This window comes from Apus apus, chromosome 5 (genome assembly GCF_020740795.1).
Source record: "Apus apus isolate bApuApu2 chromosome 5, bApuApu2.pri.cur, whole genome shotgun sequence".
Lineage (NCBI taxonomy): Eukaryota > Metazoa > Chordata > Aves > Apodiformes > Apodidae > Apus > Apus apus.
Window position 1 is genome coordinate 51,002,138 of NC_067286.1, and position 18,397 is coordinate 51,020,534.

Sequence of the window (18,397 nt, forward strand, 5' to 3'; positions counted from 1 at the left end):
AGCAAAATGTAGAGAACTGAAACTCAAGTTTCTGGCCTCCCCTTTGAGAATGTCTTGTTTTCCTCCCACAAGAGATACTTGAGTCTGTTCTTGAGCTTTTAGTTTGCCTAATACACATGCAAGTACACCAACACACAATCCTCCTATCCAATTAAAAGTTTTTGTCAGACCTTTCCTAGAAAAAACAGAAAGACTAAAGGGTGTGTGATGGAAAAAACCAAAAACTTTATTGAAATATTGCAGTGCCAAGTTTAAAAATACTAAGATTAAAAAAAATAATAATTAAGATTCTCCATAACAATTTCACCTAATTTACAAATACATTGATGTGTGCAAAATTCTCAAATTTTTATTTGGAGTAGTATCTCATACAGTTGAAACTCACGTGTGATGACACATGCTTGGCCCTGTCTTCTGCCACAAAGGAGATCAAATGGGCAGTGCTGTTTACTGATGTTGGGGCAAGTTTTCTTAACATGAGATCCATTTCTCAACATGACACAGAAAAATACCTCCCTCTAAGTTTTTTTTAACTTTATATAGAAGAGATAAGGGAATTCAAAAGCACTGAACAAGAACAGATGTAATTGCTCTCGGATAAAACAAACACTCAGTTACTACAGCCTGTCAGTTTAGTGAAATGCATAACTCCAGGATCACCAGCTGCCAGACCAGAGTTTTCTGAGCCTCCTCGTGGACACAAAATGCGTGCTAATCGGAGCTTTTCCCTCACTGCAACTGCACGTCCTGAAAGTGAATGGAGCCAACAGAAGATCTCATGCCATTGTAGCTCTACCAAGTGTGCCAGAACTTAACCGAAGCACGATAATCTTTCTTACAGAGAGCGCCCTGGAGTTTTCCTACAATTATGAAGGATAAGAAGATGTTTCCAGCATTTGAAGTAAATCACAATTTGCTAAATCAGAAATGCAAAGCCTAGGACCTTGTTTTTGCAATGCTGGACAAAAGTGAATGAAGAGGAAGCAAATATTAGGACACACATACAGTTATAATCCAACTCCCTAGCTTTCTATGGCTCAAGACTTGATTCAATAATAGTATCTTTGTATTTAGCAGATCAGTTTTACTTCCTTGAGTTCAGCCAGTCTTTTTTCAGGCCCATGAAAGATTTTGACCTTCGTAACTCCTGAGTGAAGAGGAATGTTCTCATTAAAGATGAGGTTTCCCAGAACTGCACGTGAATCCGGTGTATATAAAATTATGCTTCTTCTGTGATACTGAAAGACTCAAGTGCCACTACCATCTGCAAATAAGGAACAGTGGTCTAACACACTCTGGTCAGGCACAATAGTTTCAAGAAGCTTACCTATCCCAAAGAAGAATTCTACTCCTCTATTACAAAAGTGCTACCACTTGCCCTTCACAATTCACAAAGCAGATCATTACTAGAAAGAGGCATATACTGAGATTAGTGTAATTAAGAAGTGGGCTTGAAGTCTAAAAGTGTCTTGTTTAAAGGTCCACATTCAAGGTTGAACATGATCTTCCATTCTGTTCAGTAAATGTGGGGCTCAGACATCTTTGCTTTGTTTATTAGCATGACCTCTCTCTGTCAAAGGCATCCTTATATAACCTAGGTCAAAAAAAACTGCCATAGATCACATAGATCACCCATCACTTAAACTGACTTCAGTAATTTCATACATATTCTCCACCTCTGTCATTTATGAAGTGGACCGTTGTACTTTAAAGTTAATGCAAACACCCTCTTGGGAATACCTATAAATCCTTAAGTATTAATTACCCATCTAGTTCAAAACAAACTTGCTTCTTGGTCTCCAGGTGAGATCCAAAACAGGAAGTTAGATGCAGTTCAGATTCCAACCATCAGTTTTCCTCAGGACCTGAGTTTCTACAGCAGTAAAACCCCTAGAGCACTTCCATGTTTCTGTTGCTTGTTGGACAACTTTTTCAAACTAGCAAATCTTCAAAATAACCAGGAACTTTTCACAGATGTTTCTTCAGTGTTCACAATTTAGACATCTGTCCTGGTTTGAGCCAGGATAGAACCAATTTTCTTTCTAGTGATTTTACTTTTCAGTTAAGTCTCTTCTAAGTAGCTGCACTTGCTGAAATTAACGGCATATTTTGCAGTCGGTGTCTGCTTCCAGGCCTGATAATGCTCGATGTTTATAGTTACTGCTCAAGAATGGTATGGAGAACCAAGGCTACTGCCTGGTTCTGAAAAACATCTTATGATCTGGAACAAGAAGGGAGTAGAGGGGTCACACCTGCAACCCTGATGTGGGGAGCAGATCGGACAGGTGACCAAAATTGACCAAAGTATTCCATCCCATAGGTCTCACACTCAGTATAAATTTAAGCGATCGCAAGAGTCAAGCTCTCTTTGTCTATGGTGGGCATTCCTGGGAGGACTCCAACTGTTCATCTGCCTTTGATCCTGATTGTGATCCATGTGTTTATGAACCCATGCTTTCTGCATCCAGCTCCTGTCTGCTGCTGAGTCCAGTCTAGGACTTTTCCAGGGCCCGCCTTGCAGCCCCAGTGGCAATGTGAATGTTATTGGGGGTCAGCGGTAGTGGTTTTGTATATATTTTGTGCATATTTAATTATTTTTCTTTTGTCACTACTGGTTATTTAAGCTGTGTAGTTCAGTTTCCAACCTGTAAGTCAATTTCCCTTATTGTCTCTCCTTTCCCTATAGGGGAGAAGAATGAACAGCATCTGTAATTTTTTAAATTTAAAGTAGAGCTTATTTGTCAAGGCACGATAAGGGACTTCATTTCCAGGCACAATCGCAAGTCAGAAAGACACACGGACACCTACCCTGTCCTGATAAGCTGAAATGAGACTTCTCTTCTGATCTTTCTCACCAGCTAATTTAGCCCTCTCCTTTTTAAAAACAAACAACAGACTTCCTGCTGACAATATCCTTCTTAGACGTCCTCCTTCTTGTGCACTCTCTAAGAACCTCAAACCACCAGTTCATAACAAGTAATTCTATTCAGCAGCAGAATGCCTCTAAGTAACCTAATTTGTGACTAACTGTTAGCATTTAAGCTCTGCAATTTGAATACTGATGCTGTTTTTACTATTTTCAAAAAGAGGTGATAGGTCTTCTAACAGGAACATCAGCAACATGTCAGGAGTCTTAGGGGAGTCCCATTAATATTTCTTCTGAACAGATGATATAAATCATTATCTGGAAAATACAAGAAGTTTCACTTAGACTGATAGAAGACTGGACTAGGTAGCAAATAATTATGTCTTTTTTTCTAGCATGTATATGGGCTAATTTTAACCAGTAGGGAAATGTCCTTATCCACTAACACATGTGCTGCATACTGCATAGTCAAAAGCATTTGAGCATGCTAAATGTTTTACTAGAAAGCACCTTCTTAAGCATAATATTATCTCTCAGGTCAACCTCACAAAACTACAGCGAGCAACTATAAATTCAGATACTTTCATTTAACTCAGTGCACAGATTTCTGAGAAGCTAACACTTATAGCAGTTTTCCAGTGTTCAGCAGATGCTACTCTATTTGCTAAACAATATCAGACTGCAAAGCTGTTCTTACTGTTGATAGATCAATAATGACATGGGATAAGTCATTATCTCCGTGGCAACAGAATGGTAACTGTTGGAGGAATATTGCGCATGGTGCTGCTGCGACTCTGACAGGCATGCCTCGGCTTCCTCACCAGCTGCTCTCTCTGCAAGCCTGGTGTGCCCAGGGTACCAACAACCATGGGCACCTCTTGGACTACAGAGGATTAAACCACAACTGTGGTTATGTTATTCCAGAAGGAGCACATCCTCACAAGGGTTTATTACACTTCAGCTTCATGTGCTTAGTTCACTTATAATTTCTAATGAACCATCACTTCATAGGAATAGCTAGAATGAAATTCAGGAAGGGAAATACTACAAAGTTCTGTTCACAGTACAAAATATTTTTGAAAGACACTAAAAAAGGCTGCCCAGGGAGGTTATGGAGTTCCCTTCTCTGGAGATATTAAAAATCTGCCTGGTTGCAGTCCTGAGAAATGTGCTCCAGGCAATCCCACTTTAGCAGAGGAGTTGGACTGGGTGATCTCTGGAGGTCCCTTCCAATTCCATGATTTAGTTGCCTTTAAGAATAGAAAGACCTCTTGTCTTTTTACTCAATTTTCATTTAACTCCACTATGACTCTCCAGGATCTTAAAGTGGCAGAAGTATTCCTGCTAGACTAAACACTGGAGTGTTGCACTTAACACTCATTAAATCTCTGTCTCTGTATATCATACCAGTTCAACAAATAGAAAGACATTTTTGCTTTGCAGAATTTACTGATATTTTTATCTGGCATGAACTGGGTACTGCATTTTTGTTTTCATAGTGCACAACCTTGCACCTTGTTAATCACAACATATACATCACAAAACCCACTGTATCTTGATCAGCATGACTGTGCCTGGTTCCTAATATTCTGTTGAAACATACTGACACACAAAAGACAACGTTCACCAACAATGCGTTAACTTTGCCTTTAGAGTCCTAATACATTTACTTTCAAATACTGCAGCAACGCTTTTTTTATTCAGAACCTATTCATATGTAATGACAAACTGCAAGGTTTCCATAATTTCCTCTGGAATGTGGTCAAACTAAATTTAAATAAAAGGCAACAGAAGTGATGTCTGAAAGTGGTTTCATTGAAAATGAAAAACATGCTGGCACTTGAGCATCCACTGCATTCCAAAAAATCAAGAACTAACAAACAGCCTTTCAAATGCTAGAGATAAGCTGGTCTTGCTTGTAAAGGTGGCCATTAACACACTGAAAGTCTGGATATCAGAGCTGAAATGTAAATTAATACTCAAAAATAAACTTTTTTTTTTGGGACAGACTGTGGCTTAGTAAACAGAAAATTTTTCAACATTTCCTTCTACTCACAGAACGGATCTGGCTGGTGAAGGTGAACTCCACGCCCTGCTCCAAGTTCTTGGAAAGAATCCGGCATCTGCCCAGGAGCTAAATTGAAGCTGGCTGCACACAAGGCTGTTTCCAGGACATGTTCCAAATTCAGTGCTTCTCTGGGTGATACTGGGCGGTTCTGTGTGTCTTCCAGCACCAAATGAACCAACCCTTTGCACGCGCAGCCAGCCAGCCCCCCCTCTCGCTACCACCCCCATCAGCTGTTCCAGCGACAGACCAAGCTGCGCAAAGCTACCTGTTATGCAGGTCTCCTCTCCTAGTAGGAAAACAGAGCACGCAAAGAACTGCTCGCTCCTCAGCAACACAAACCACCAGCTTCACCTCACTAAAAATCAACCAACACCAAGCGCGCGCACGCAGGCACCGCTAGCCACGGCCAAGGCCGCCAGGGAGCCAGCCCATCCAGCCCTGCCAGCCGCCCACGTAACACCTCCCGCTGCCTCCTCCGCCTGCCCACGGCGACAAACGGTGATGTCCCCACGGCGTTGCTCATCTGGGGACACGCTTCCACCGCTGCGTCCCGCACACCTTTGTGCCGACACCCCAGAGCAGCCCGCCCTCCGCAGCCGCCTCCTCCCCGGGGCCCATGTAGCCGCTAACGCTGTTCTGACTCCCGACTCGCCTCCCACCCCCAGCTCTACCGGCGCCTGCACCACCCGAGCGCAGCGGGAGGAAACCCTCCCCCAGCCGCGGGGCCCGCCCGCACCCAGGCTCGAAGGCAGCGGCTGAGCCACGGCTGCGCTCGGCCTGCGCTCCGCCCGCATCGCGGAGCCTGCGGTGGGACCAGGGAACGCCGGGCGGCTGGCGCCGGGCAGAGAAGCGGGTCCATCGCTGCCGGTGAGGCAGGAGGCCACCGAGGCGAGCCGGGCTCCGCCGCCATGAGCGCGGCCGCTACCCGGAAGCGGAAGGAGCTGCACGCTAAGAACGCGCCCCGAGCAAAACCCCGTACCGGGGAGGCCTGACCAATGTCCTCCGCGGGATGGGCGGGGATTAACCCCATCGAGTTAGATTGACAGGCGCTGCTCCCAATGAAACTGCAGCAGCGGAGGTTCCTCCACAAATAGGAGAGCAAGATCGCCTCGGAGCTGCTGGGCGGGACAAGGCTCTCTGTATCGCCATGCTACTGGTCGTCGCAGATGATTGGCAGGTGACAAGGCCTATGCGAAGAGCCGCTCCCCCGCGGCCCTGCCTACTCTCCGCCAATCGGCGGCCGGCAGGGGCTCGGGGCTGGCGGAGCGCGGCAGGGCCGGGCAGTGGGCGCGGGGGGGCGGCCGGGGCAGCATGAGCGCGGTGCTGCGCGCGGCCTGGCGGTTGGGCGCGGCCGCGCGGGGCCGGGCCGGGCGGGCGCTGAGCCAGGCGCCCGGGGAAGGCGGCGGCGCTGAGGGCGGCGGCGGCGGCTCGGGGTCGCGGGAGGCGGTGGAGCGGCTGGTGCGGGAGCACCCGGTGGTGGTGTTCATGAAGGGCAGCCCGGCGCAGCCCCTCTGCGGCTTCAGCAACGCTGTCGTGCAGATCCTGCGCCTGCACGGCGTGGAGGACTACCGCGCCCACGACGTCCTGCAGGACCCCGACCTCCGCCAAGGTCAGCGGCGGGCTGGGGCCGAGTCGGGTCTGGTGGGGCCGAGGCCGGGCGCAGCGGCCGCTGGGGTCACCTCTGGGCGCCGCCTCGCCCGCTGCCGGCGCTTGCACAGGGCCTGGGCCTGTTCCCGCTTCCCTCTCTGAAACGTCCGCGTAGGGCACAGAGCCGGAACGCCGGAGCCCCGGTGTCCCCGCCGGGAAGGCCCTCGGGAGGCGCTGGCATGTGTGGCCCCGCCGCGGGTCGGGGCTGCCTTCACCCTCACACCTGTCTCGGGGCTGTCGGAGCCCGCCTCCCGCACGTGTACCCGGCTTCTGCTTGCTGTCTTTGGTTTTTTGTTCGTTTGTCTCTTTTTGGGTTTGTATTGTTCTATAAGCAGGCCTGCATCCCGGGGCTCCGGGGTTTGTGGGATTTGGAGCACGTTACAGAGATGCGCCGTCGAGAGGACTTCCCTGCTTGGGTTCTGCGGCCTCACCGTGTCCGGGAGCGTCTCTGTTATCTGCAGAACGCAGTTATGCTAGCAGGGTAACTCCTGGAGATCGGGCTCTTCATGCCACGTTGCTGTGCCAAGTTAGCAGATACAAAGCTCCATTAAAAGACCCCCAAATACTTCATTATCTAGTCAGATATTTTGCTCCCTGTGAGCAGTGGAGTGAAACTTCAGGAACGGCTTGAACTTATACCACTGTGTTCTCTGCTGGCCCTGTTTTGTTTTTTTTTCTAAAGTACAAAATTACGCTAATAATCTGCACAAGAAATAATTAGTAGTAGTTCCACCATTACTGCTGAAGCGGTAGGAGCTAATCTGAAGAAGGCTTTTTGCTAGCTGTAGAAGGCTAGTACTCCTTTCTTGTCGTGCTTTTCTTCTTTCCTTTTTCAGTGAGCATAACTGAGTCTTGAGGTTTCATGTGGTTGTTTGAGAAAGCTTCAAAACAAACAAAAAAAGCATGTAGTAATTAGCCTTGCAGGTGCATAGCATTAACAGTTCCTGTCCAGGATACTCTCAGTGTGCTTTAAATGCACATGCTGCCATGGATCAGGTGACTTCCTTCTCCTGTGTTTTTGGTATCATCTGACCAAGTCAGTTTTTCTTTAGCTTTTAGCTGTTTAGCTGGTTTTCCCAATCCTTGCTTGCTTTTCAGCTCACAGGTGTAATAATTGGTATGGTATAAAAGGCTTAAATACTGTAATCTCTGTGTGGTAGGTTTCTAAACTTTTTTTACATCTCTAAATTTATAAAACTTATAGTTCACTAGAACAAGCTCATAAGCTAAAAAGGAGAAAACAAAACCTTGAAATTAAACCATCAGCGTTTGTCTTTTGGTTAAGAGAATTTTTGTGAGTTCTTGAGCAGGCAATGCATTTGTTGTTTACTGTGAGGTGGGTGCCAGAGCCAGCACCAGGGCTGGAGCCTTGGAGTCAAGAGTTGGGGAATGACACCAGTGCTTCCAAGGCCAGCACATTGTCATATTGCTTCGACTGTGTTGCCTACTGCATTGGCTAAAAAGCCAGTATCTGCCTGTTCCTGTGGATAGCAGTCTGGCAGAGGAGAGGGCAGGACGGCTGGAAGCTGTAGCTCTGTAAGTTGCCAAGTGTGATTAAGCAGTGGTTGCCTGAAGCTCTTCTTAGTCTCCTCCTGGAGCTGGCCTTGGGTGCTGAAAGTTGGATATGCAGCGTATGATGGTTTCCTAAACCTTTTCTGTGAACATAATTTTCATTGTGTGCATATGGGGTTAGTGAGGGAATGCTGAACCTTTAGCTGTGAAAATATCAAATACATCTAAACTAAAGATTAATCTGCAGGGAGATTACTGTATGTGAGCTGGTCTTGTATTCAGCTGAAGACAATGTAAATGTTTGCTGATAGGTACTACCATTTGTAGTAAGAACTGGCTGTTTGCAGAGATGGTGGTTCAGGCATGTTTGAAGTGCTGCTTGGTTTCTTTCCTGTATCAGTTGAAACATCTTATTTTCAGATTATTATTGTTCGATTGCTGAAACTTGCCCTGCAAGTTGGCAACTGCCCTTGCAATGCAGCAAGTTACAAAACCAAAACAACTCCCCTGCTTTCCTCTTCAAGCAAAAGCACTCAGATCTGTGGAACTAGATAGTTATTGATACTTGAATTTTTTTATGAACTTGAGCTGATGATATGCTTCTCTGACACAAATCCTTCCTTATTAAAACTGGTCTAAGAGATCTTGACACTCTGTCTTGGACTCTTGTTCCATGGGAATTCAGGTTTCTTTCAGTTGACTCTGCTAGAAGTGATCCTGCTCTCATCTGTTCAACAACATTAGGCTGGTTCAGATCAGTAATTGGTATTACATACTGGACAAGAGGCGGTTTAAACCAGTTTGAACTGTTGTGGTAGTTCACCCTCAGATTGTTATTGTTGTTGCTTTACATTATTACTTAATCATGGCTCCTGCCAAGAGGGTGGTCTTGATCCTTTCTCCTGCGTTTGGGCCAGGTTGTCGTCAATCATGCTTGTACCAGTACTAGTGATCTCCATAAAAATGTGTTGTGTTTCTGGAAAAAGTGTGGTAGGAATGAGAGTGGTTGCTTGAGTCAGTTCTTTGATGTGGTCCATCATTTATTAGTGGTACTGCTGGCAAGAAAGACTGAGGGATGGGTATCTGGAGTTAGGGAAATGGGGTGGGAATGCTTTACATACTCCTTTCAGTAGCAGCTTGCACCAACTCTGGTTTGATAGTCAACTTACAGTTTGCTAGCTCAGCTGTCAGACTTGAAACCTGATCTGAGGACTAAACACAAAGCAAACAGTGTTTCAAAGCACAAGCTGTGGCTTTTGAAGCGTAGCAGGAAGTGTTAACATGCAGGGAGTGGGAAGTGATCCCTTGGGGTGTCTGTACTGCCCAAGGATTCATCCCAGAAGCGCACCCTGCGTGCAGCAGTCATAGGTCAGGCTAACTTGCTTTTAAAGCTACTGAGGTAGTATCAGTAACTGCTTTACTAAGCCAAGAGTTGGTTAGCCAGTTCAGGAGTTGAGCACTGACACAAAGGCATTTAAAGTAGCTTGTCCAGTACATGAAATACAGCATACAGAGCAGCTAAGCTTGATTTATGTGAAGTTGGATAGATCCTTGAAAGTACTATCAGTGCTTGTACGTATGTGCAGTTTGGTCCTTGAAGAAAATATTTCTGTGAAAGAATAATCGGTGTAAATACTATCCTGGAATGCTTATTACCAGCAGGTTTATTATGCAGAGTGCTTGGTATCAGCATTTAAATATCTTTTAAAAAAACAATCCCTATTTTGTATCTGCAGTGGCTTCTTTCAGTAGGGTTATCCTTAGCATGCCTTAATATTGTCACTCAGTTTTTCAATGCAGCTGTTATGGCTGAGAAGATTTTGGGGACAGTTTGAGCACTTTTGAGGGCTCAGAGACCCAGGACTGTTTAAGAAAAGTACTGCTAAACAGAAGTTGATTTCAAAGCTTGTAATATCTGCAAAGGGTATCTAAACAACAGATGTTTTAAGGAAACTATAAGGAAGAAGTTACAGGTGGTGATGCTGGGGATGATGTTAGATGATTATGGATTCCTTTTGGCTGTATTTGTCTGCCTGAACTTATTATTTTGTACTTTTGAAGCATTGTTTGTCCATGCCCAAAATCTTAAGTCAAAATAAAATCTCCTAGCTATGAATACTTCATCACGTTTTTGTTTTCTAGATTGCTGATATTTTAAAACAGACCGGTATTTGACCAAGGGGGAATTATTAGCTCTGTTTCATCTTTTAAGCATTAAAATTACAATTCCATTGCATATTTTTAAAGTGTGTTAAGCTCCAATGAAGTAAGCATAATTTGCTAATATGGTTATTTTTTTTCTCTCAGGTATTTTGGGTTTTACCTCTACAGTCTTTAGAGGTTAAAAGGAAATTCTTCTGTTTTATGCTATACAGGCCTAATATTTGCTGTTAGTACCCTGACAGTCTGTGTGAAGCTGGTGCCTGCTTGTTCAGGGGGTTGACTTCCAAGGTGAATGAGCTCTGATGAGCTGAAAAAGGAATTTGCTATATAGGCTTTTGTGGTTTTGGTAGAAAAACAAGAGGCATTCCATATTTAAAAATTTTGAATTAAAAACTTGGTATCTAAGCAAGTGCTGGTAGTCTTGGTATAAGAGCATGCAGATGTAGAATTTAACTATTTCCTCTGCTAAAGAAATAATGACTTTGCTTGAAGCATTGTTTAAAAAGTGGCAATGTATTTATAAGGTCTCTTTTCTATAATTTTTTCATAACATCTTTTTTTTTTTTTTCATGCAAGTTGGGGTGTAATTTGTACCAGCTGATAAGTTAATATTTTTAGATGGTCCTACATTTGTTATCTCTGAAATACAGTTTTAAACTTTAATTCTGTACTTCGTAATTGTGACTTGAGCTCTTTTGTGTTTAGTGAGTACTTTTAAGAGACTTAAGCCTTTGTGCCCCTCCCATGGGCTGTGTGGTCTGGTAATGAAAGATAAAGCAATTTGAAATTCATAAGGCTTCTAGAGGAGTGAGTGTATCTTGAAATTGAAATTGCAGTAGTATCACTGTTAATTTAGTAAGAACACAATATTTTCAAATCCATGGGGGAAATATAAAGGATAAAAATGTAAACAGTTCTCAACATTTTCCTAGAGTTCTAATTTCTTTAATTGAGGAAAATGCGTATTTTCTTGTTTCCTGGGAGGGAAAGAGGGTGTTAATTTTTTCCAGCTTCTGTTTGAAGTCAGTATAAGAGCTCACTCTGTATCTTTCAACCCAAGACTTGGACATGAAATGACAGCTGCACCTAACTTTAACGTAGTTTTTCTAAAAGTGCTCCTGCTACATGGATACATTTTTGTCTCAATGGGAAAGAAATTAAAATATCAGTAGTTCTGACAGGCTGAACCAATGTATTCTGTTTAAAAAGCCATTCCATTAAGATAGGGGGGAAAACATTTAATACTTTTAATTTTTTTTCCTATGCAGGAATAAAAAACTACTCTAACTGGCCTACCATCCCACAAGTATACCTCAATGGTGAATTTGTTGGTGGCTGTGATATACTCCTCCAGATGCATCAGAATGGAGATCTTGTGGAAGAGCTGAAGAAGTTGGGAATCCGTTCAGCACTTCTGGATGCAGAAAAAGACCAAGATAAAAAGTGAAAGGATTAAAAAAGATGCTGTGACAGGAAGAAGCCTGATCTTCGAGAGGAACTTGTTACCAGTAAAGCCTTATGTTCTTTAGCTCAGAGAAGGCATCTTTTTGAACCGACACTAAAGTTTATCTGTGAATGTCTAATGCTCATGGTAAATGTATGATCTTGGCGTTTTGATTTCTGGATATTGTGAAAATTTGAGTATAACCACTGTACTGTAAAGCATACATTTGTTGAAAGTGTGCTTTTTAAAAAAAAAGTTCACTTCTAAAATCATTCACTTCTTGATTGGGGCAGGAGTACGCCAACCAAACAAGTAATACTTCAGTGCTTTTTGAATGTGTGTTTCTCTGTTCTTTGATACACAAACCTATGCAAACAGTGTTTGCATTCCCTTGCTCCTCTTGAAAAAGTGTTAAGTAATAGTGCAACAGTTTTGCTCCATAACTCCTGGTGATAAGATCTCCTGAGAGCCTGTAAAACTTCTGTAACCACATTTGATGTAGGAGAAAATAGTATTCAAAAATATATAAGAAAAAATATTATTATATGGGAGTGCATTAAATATACTTTTATTCTTAAGGGTAAAATAAACAGATTTGTACAAATACATGTATAATGGTCATTATTACTTTATAACATTCTGATGGCTTTTAAAAGAAAGGTATGAATTGTGCCTAAAGATTTTATAAAATGTTTTCTACCTCTTGCAAAGCAGCTCTCCCCCTGCTTATATACTTCGTGTATTGTAGTTCTGTGTCAGTGCTAAAAGGTGGGAATTATTTAAGGCTACAGTATTCTAGATTGGAATAGTACAGGAGAATACTTCAGTTACTACTGTAATCTTGTATTATTTGCTAGTTACTATGTTATCTTTATATTTGTTGTATTTCCAAGTATTTTCTCTGAACTTGTGTGCTTTGACGAATATGGTCTTCAAACATGGGGTTAACAGAGGAAATGTTTCTTGTAGATAAGATAGTAAGTGCAGCAGACAGTCGACTGAATAGATAAATGTTTCTTTGTGGAAAGTCTCTGAAGTCTTCAATACCTATCTAACCACATTTCTCGAAGTTAAAACCAATCTTATTAACTGGTATAGCTTCAGCTGTACTAAGCCAAAGGTTAAAAGCTAACCACCATACTGCTAAGGTTAAAAACTATTTTTAAATGCAGTTTACTTTTATTAAGATAAACTATTTTGCATGTGAATTAGACAAGTGATTGGAAATAAACTATTTTATGTTGATTGTCGTCAATAGTTACTCTTTATTTTAGATTACTACTTAACCTAAAATAGTTTCCACTGCATGGGATAGAAAATGTGCTTTACATAAAGGAAAAATTACGTATTCTCAGTGGAAGAGGAAGTCAACAGGAACTTGTGGACTTAAGAGATTTGATGTAAATTACAGTTCTAAATCTCTTCTGTCTATTTGAGCAAGCTATACAGTGGAGAAACTCTACTGGTACATTCTTCATGGAATTTGCCAACCTGGTTACAGTAAACTTACTGTATAATTTTAATGCAATCAGTACCACCAGGATTAAATGCAGTGTGTACATGCTCTGTGTATTCATGGGCTCAAGACAGCTGCTCAGTACCAGTAGAAGTGACTCTAATGGCCAGAGAGTATGAGTAATTTACACTCAGAGGCAGTCGCTTGTGGCTGTGTTGGTTGTGGAGATATGAGTGCAAGATTTTTTGTTCATACACAACATCACATGAAATGCAAAGCTTTAGGTATATGTGAAGGCTCATTCTGACCATTTCAGCATCACCTGTCTTTGAATTCAAATGAAATAAGCTTTCTTATGGCTAGTTTTTCAAGAGTAGCTTTTGTCATTCTGAATGTAAAATGATGTTTATAAAAACAAGTGAATTTTAAGTCTGGTTATTTCTGTCAAAAGACCTATTGAAATGGATGTATACAGTACACAAAAAATAAGGTAACTTGAAGAAAATTAAACTATTTGCTATTTCAGTGGTTAAGTCTATGTCTGCCTACTAAATAAATCAATTAAAAAACCCAAACAAAACCAAAACAAACCAACAGCTCTCAACCAAATCTGCTGTTTGAGGCTCTCTTCTTCATTCTGCCGAAGTTGAGTAATTTTCAGTACTATCTGCTAGTAGGTAACTTTATCATTTCCAGGTTTTCTTTTTTCTCTAAGCAGTAAAAGATTTTTTTCCCCAGCACAAGTTCCTGCTTTTACTAAAACTATGAATAGTTTTTTGCTTTCTTTACTTCCTTTCCCTTAGACATTTTAGTTATTAATAATTTCATTGACACTTTCTGTAATGTATAGTAGTCTTTATATCAGTCCTTTGCCTGATGGAAGTGTCTTGTGCCTGAGCAAGCAAGAGCAACATCAATGCCATAAAGCATGTGAAACAAAGCCACACAAGTGAGAATGTAAAATGTGATTTCTTATTGTGCTCCTGTGCAAGCCTTGTCTTTCCAGGCTCTGGGTGCATGAGCAGTTGTTTTATACTGTTTTATGCTGCATCTATCTAAATGCTCATGTTATTCCAATTGCAATAAGAAAGTCTGCATCTGCTTAAGCTGTGAAACTTTAGGTGCTCAGAAGAAGGCTTATTTTGGGACTTCATAGTATTTCCCCAATAAACTATTTCTTGGTTGATTCTTTTAGAAAATGGACCATATTCTGCATGCTGCTCAGCAGCTTTTGCTGCACCTTGAACTAGAGACAAAAGCAAGCATATAACTCCAAAAGGCATGTTGCTGCAAATTCATTTATTCTTTTGAGATATAATTTCTAAATAATTTCGCCTCTCATTGATGAGAAACCTGCATCTGCTTTCATTGTGCTGTTTGGCAATGAGAGATAGCAACGTTGGAGTATTGGGTGACAATCAGTGGATGTGTTGTGCTAATACTGAGGGGTTTGGTGCTACTGGGAAAGATCCATGTGGAGTTCATGGTCAGGAGGATGCTAAGAGTTCTGAGGGGAAGGGTGATTTTTTCCCCACATGGGAGGAGTACCATGTCACAGGAAGTAAGGGGAGTGACGGGAAAAAACACTGGGCACTGCTGCTTGTACTTGCCTGATTACTCTGTAATAAAAGAGAGACTGAAGAGGTAATTGTGCTCAGGAACATGACTTGGGAAGGCTGGCTGAAGTTGCCAAGGACAGCCAAGAGCTGCGCTTGCCATCTTTGGTGAAGAAGGAAGCAAAGCTGCCTGGTCTGGAGTTTGGTCTGCTGAGGTAAGAAGAATGTGGGCCTCAGGGCTGTGCTTGATCATTGCCACCTGCAGGGCTCCTGCAGATCAAGGGTGGTTGTATGGAGCTGCCAGCTCCAAAATACCATGTAGTTCTCTTCCTGCTATTAATGTTTTTGTGTGTTGGTATGGGGCAGGTGTTCTGGCTGGCTGCTCCTCTGCTGAGATGTTTCTGGACTCATTTTGGCTGTATTGCACTACTGAAGACTTACGATGAGGTAAATGCACATAAACTGTCATAATCTGTGATTGTTACTCTACTATTACAGGATTATAGTATGAATGTTTGCCCAACTGGAAACCATTATCATAATTACATTGTGTTCTGAGGTTGCGCTTGGTGCCACTAAGGGGGTAAAAAGTTGAGCTGAGTGGACCAACCTATTCACCAGACCATAAATTAAGCTAATCCACTTCTAACATTTCTCTCCTCCTACATATAAGGCAAGGTTATTTGGTTTAAGCAAGTATGATTGTTCATGTTCCAAAACCAATCTGGTGTCCTAAGCCTTCACGAAAGAGGAAGCAGGGCTTCTTTGGTCTTCTTGAACTGATCCTGGCAGGGAGCAGAAGGAAGCAGGCTACAAATGTTATTGTGCTGCTAGTTTTGATATTGAAAAATTCAAATGAGTTAAATGAAAAGTTGTTTCCCTGAGAAAATGAGCTGTTAACAGCTCAGGACATCTTAATTGGTTACATGGTAAGTGTGTTTCTCAGCCCCAATTACCTTTTCCTTGCCTTAGTTTTGCTAGGAAATATTTGGATGTGGTCAATATACTCCATTACTTGTCTAGAAATCCCTGACAGGATTTTTCCAGGAGTCTGTCAGTTCTACTAACAAAGTCCATAGAGAACAATCAAGTGTGGGAATGTGAAATTGAAGTCTCGTACCAAGGAAAATCTCTCCTGAGCTGGCACCAAGAATCCCATCCAGGTTCTGACAGTGCCTGCACCTAAGAAAGGCAATATTAAAAAGCAGAGCAATAAATCCCTGTCTAATCTGGTTTGCATGTCCCTTCTGCAGAAACCAGTATTAGAAGAAAATATGCTCACTAGTTCCAAGATAACAGCTTTTAAAGAGTTCCAGTGAGCAAAGGTGGAAAGAAAATAAGGTTAAAGAGAAATAGAAGGTTTTGGATTGTTCATTATGCTGGATGGTGGTTGACCTTGCTTTTGGGCTGAAAAGGTTGAGGTGAAAACACTGCTCTGGAAGAGACTGTTGTTTACAACTTAGTTTTGAATATTTTGTTGGGATGCTGCTTGTTCCATTAAAAAGTTCTGTCTTACAGCACTGCTGCCTCTTACATGGCCTGACTGCAGCTATAGAAGACTCATTTAACTACTTGAGGCCTACCTTGACATATCTTTTAGGAAAAACATGTTGTAGCTACACAGAAAATAGGACTGAAGTAGCTAAGATTTTGACTTACAAACTTCCCCTTATCATCCAGCTTCTCACATGTGCCTTGTTTCCCTGGAAGTAAGAGAGTAAGGCCAGGAACAAAGATGGTTTTAGTTAGAAAGGCCATCACACTGTACAAAACTTGTGGTACTCATAGGGTGTGGCTGGCAGGAGCATGCAGTGCTGCATGTAGTGAACAAGCTTTCATATCTTCACAGTTTTTAAGGTCGATACATGTTGATTTGACACCAGAAATGCTTGCAGGACAGCAGGGTTGTTGTGGGTTTTTTTGAAATTTTTTTTCCAATTCAAGACACTAATTCTAATAACAGCAGTACAATAATTTTTAAATTTTCTTTTTAATCATTGCAACTGTTCTACATAAAAAGCCATGAGAATGCTCTTACACATACACTTAAATGCTGGCAAGCAGGTGTCTTTGTTTTTATAGTTACGTGTTGTCCCTTCTAATGTAAAGCATACACAGGGGGCTTGTTTAGCACCTTTTAAAAATGAGGTTCTGTACAATTTTACTTGGCATTTAACTGTGAATTGTGTTTGGAGGAGTGTTTAATTAGAAAAAAAAGTTATACTTCTTTTTACTATCTATATAAGCACATTCTTCAAAGCCTCAAACCCGTGAAATTAGGACTCTCAAATCTTCATTTTGTATGCTAATATAGATTGAAATACAGATTTGCTACTTGTGCTAAAACAGCTATATAGAGAAAAAAAAGTTTTGGAGCTTTTAGCCTTAAATCTGATTGAGTTAGTGCAAAACACATGCTTTTATAGGGGTATCTCAAAAAGCATTTTAGAGCTTTCAGATACACACTACAATGAGTATCTTTGAAATGCTACTTGTCAAAACAAGGTTCCCCTGTTGAATGTTATACTATGAAAACTAATGTTTCAACCATTTAGACAACCATTTTGCTTGTCTAAATCTAAATAGCTTTTCAAGTAGATTTAGGGTTGTGGTTGTTTTTTGTTTGTTTTGGTTTTGCTTAAAGAAGTTTCAGGTATTCTCTGGAAAGCAGTGCTTTTTTGCTTACTTCACAGAGGACTCCATGAAGACCGGGTATGTATTCAAACCTTCACAGCGAGGAAGAAATCAGGGTTAGGGCTGATATTCAAGAATGCCTTGTACTGCTGATTTTAAAATTGCACAGAATCTAGGATTTGTCAGTATTGCTTGTATTTACTCACCTGTCTGTGATGCCCTATGAGAGACAAGCAATAGTAAGTGAAAGGAAGCAGGTGCAAGAAGACTGATACTGCCTGCAAGGACCAAAGCAGCAAAGCTGAAATGTTAGTTTAAGATTGTGGGGTTGCCTTTGGGGAGATGCTCGCGGGGCGAGCCGCCGGCAGCCGGGCGGAGCGGCAGGGGCCACCCAGGAGATGGTGCTGTTGAACCGGGGAAGCGGCACAGCCCTGACCCAGAAGCATCTCTCAATGCGGTCCTCCCTGTTTTCCATCTGTGTTGCATGTTATTCTTTGGGGTCCTCGTTTTCATTTGGGAGGAGAAGGTGTCAGTGTTGAACCCAGAGCATAGCCCAGTTCGAGACGTAATGCCATTCCCAGGCAGACAATCCTACACCCTCGGTGAAGATGACGCTAGTGCCTGAAGGCGACGTTTTTTCCGCGGACTGCGTGCCTGGCGAGATGCTACCGCCGAGGCGGGGAGCAGCTTCACAGCTCATTGGCCTCACCGCAGCGGCCGCCTGAGACGCGCTGTGCCGAAGCCCGGCGATTGCCGGGTGCCCGCTGCGCTGCTGCCAGGGCTGCGGGGCAGAGCGGGGGCTCCTCGGGGTCCCCCCCGCCCGCCAGCTTCTCTCTGCCATCCTCCGAGGCGGCCTGTCCCCCACACACGTGCCCGGGAGAGGTAAGTGCAAGGGCGGCTCTCCTGCCCCGCGACGAGGACTGGAGCGGGGCGGAGTGCGGGTGCGGCAGCAGCTTGCCTGCGGTGCGGGGCAGGTGCGGGGCACGGAGAGCGAAGTGCCACCCGCACCCCCTGGGGTGCACAGCTCCGGGGCACCTTCACTCCGTGTCTC

The 18,397-nt window shown here is 42.9% G+C and overlaps 1 protein-coding gene, 2 long non-coding RNA genes and 1 other non-coding gene across 4 annotated transcripts in view; 2 read left to right on the forward strand and 2 right to left on the reverse strand.

The window, feature by feature from the left end:
• Nucleotides 1–203: 203 nt before the first annotated feature.
• On the reverse strand, nt 204–5,871 carry LOC127385824 (uncharacterized). Its single transcript, XR_007889762.1, has 2 exons — nt 4,923–5,871; nt 204–3,184 (listed from the first exon to the last, which is right to left on the reverse strand). It is a non-coding gene; the product is annotated as an uncharacterized LOC127385824 (long non-coding RNA).
• LOC127386132 (small Cajal body-specific RNA 13) lies at nt 3,487–3,758 on the reverse strand. Its single transcript, XR_007889822.1, has one exon. It is a non-coding gene; the product is annotated as a small Cajal body-specific RNA 13 (non-coding RNA).
• Nucleotides 5,872–6,182: 311 nt separating the features above from the next.
• Nucleotides 6,183–12,945, forward strand: GLRX5 (glutaredoxin 5). Its single transcript, XM_051621978.1, has 2 exons — nt 6,183–6,543; nt 11,525–12,945. Exons 1-2 carry the CDS (start codon nt 6,246–6,248, stop codon nt 11,701–11,703), a joined length of 477 nt encoding a protein of 158 aa, XP_051477938.1. The 5' UTR covers nt 6,183–6,245; the 3' UTR covers nt 11,704–12,945.
• Nucleotides 12,946–18,107: 5,162 nt separating this feature from the next.
• The window catches only part of LOC127385823 (uncharacterized), a 155,687-nt gene continuing 155,397 nt past the window's right edge, over nt 18,108–18,397 (forward strand). Inside the window, exon 1 of the long non-coding RNA XR_007889759.1 lies at nt 18,108–18,228. This is a non-coding gene — a long non-coding RNA (uncharacterized LOC127385823). The remainder of the gene's footprint in view (nt 18,229–18,397) is intronic.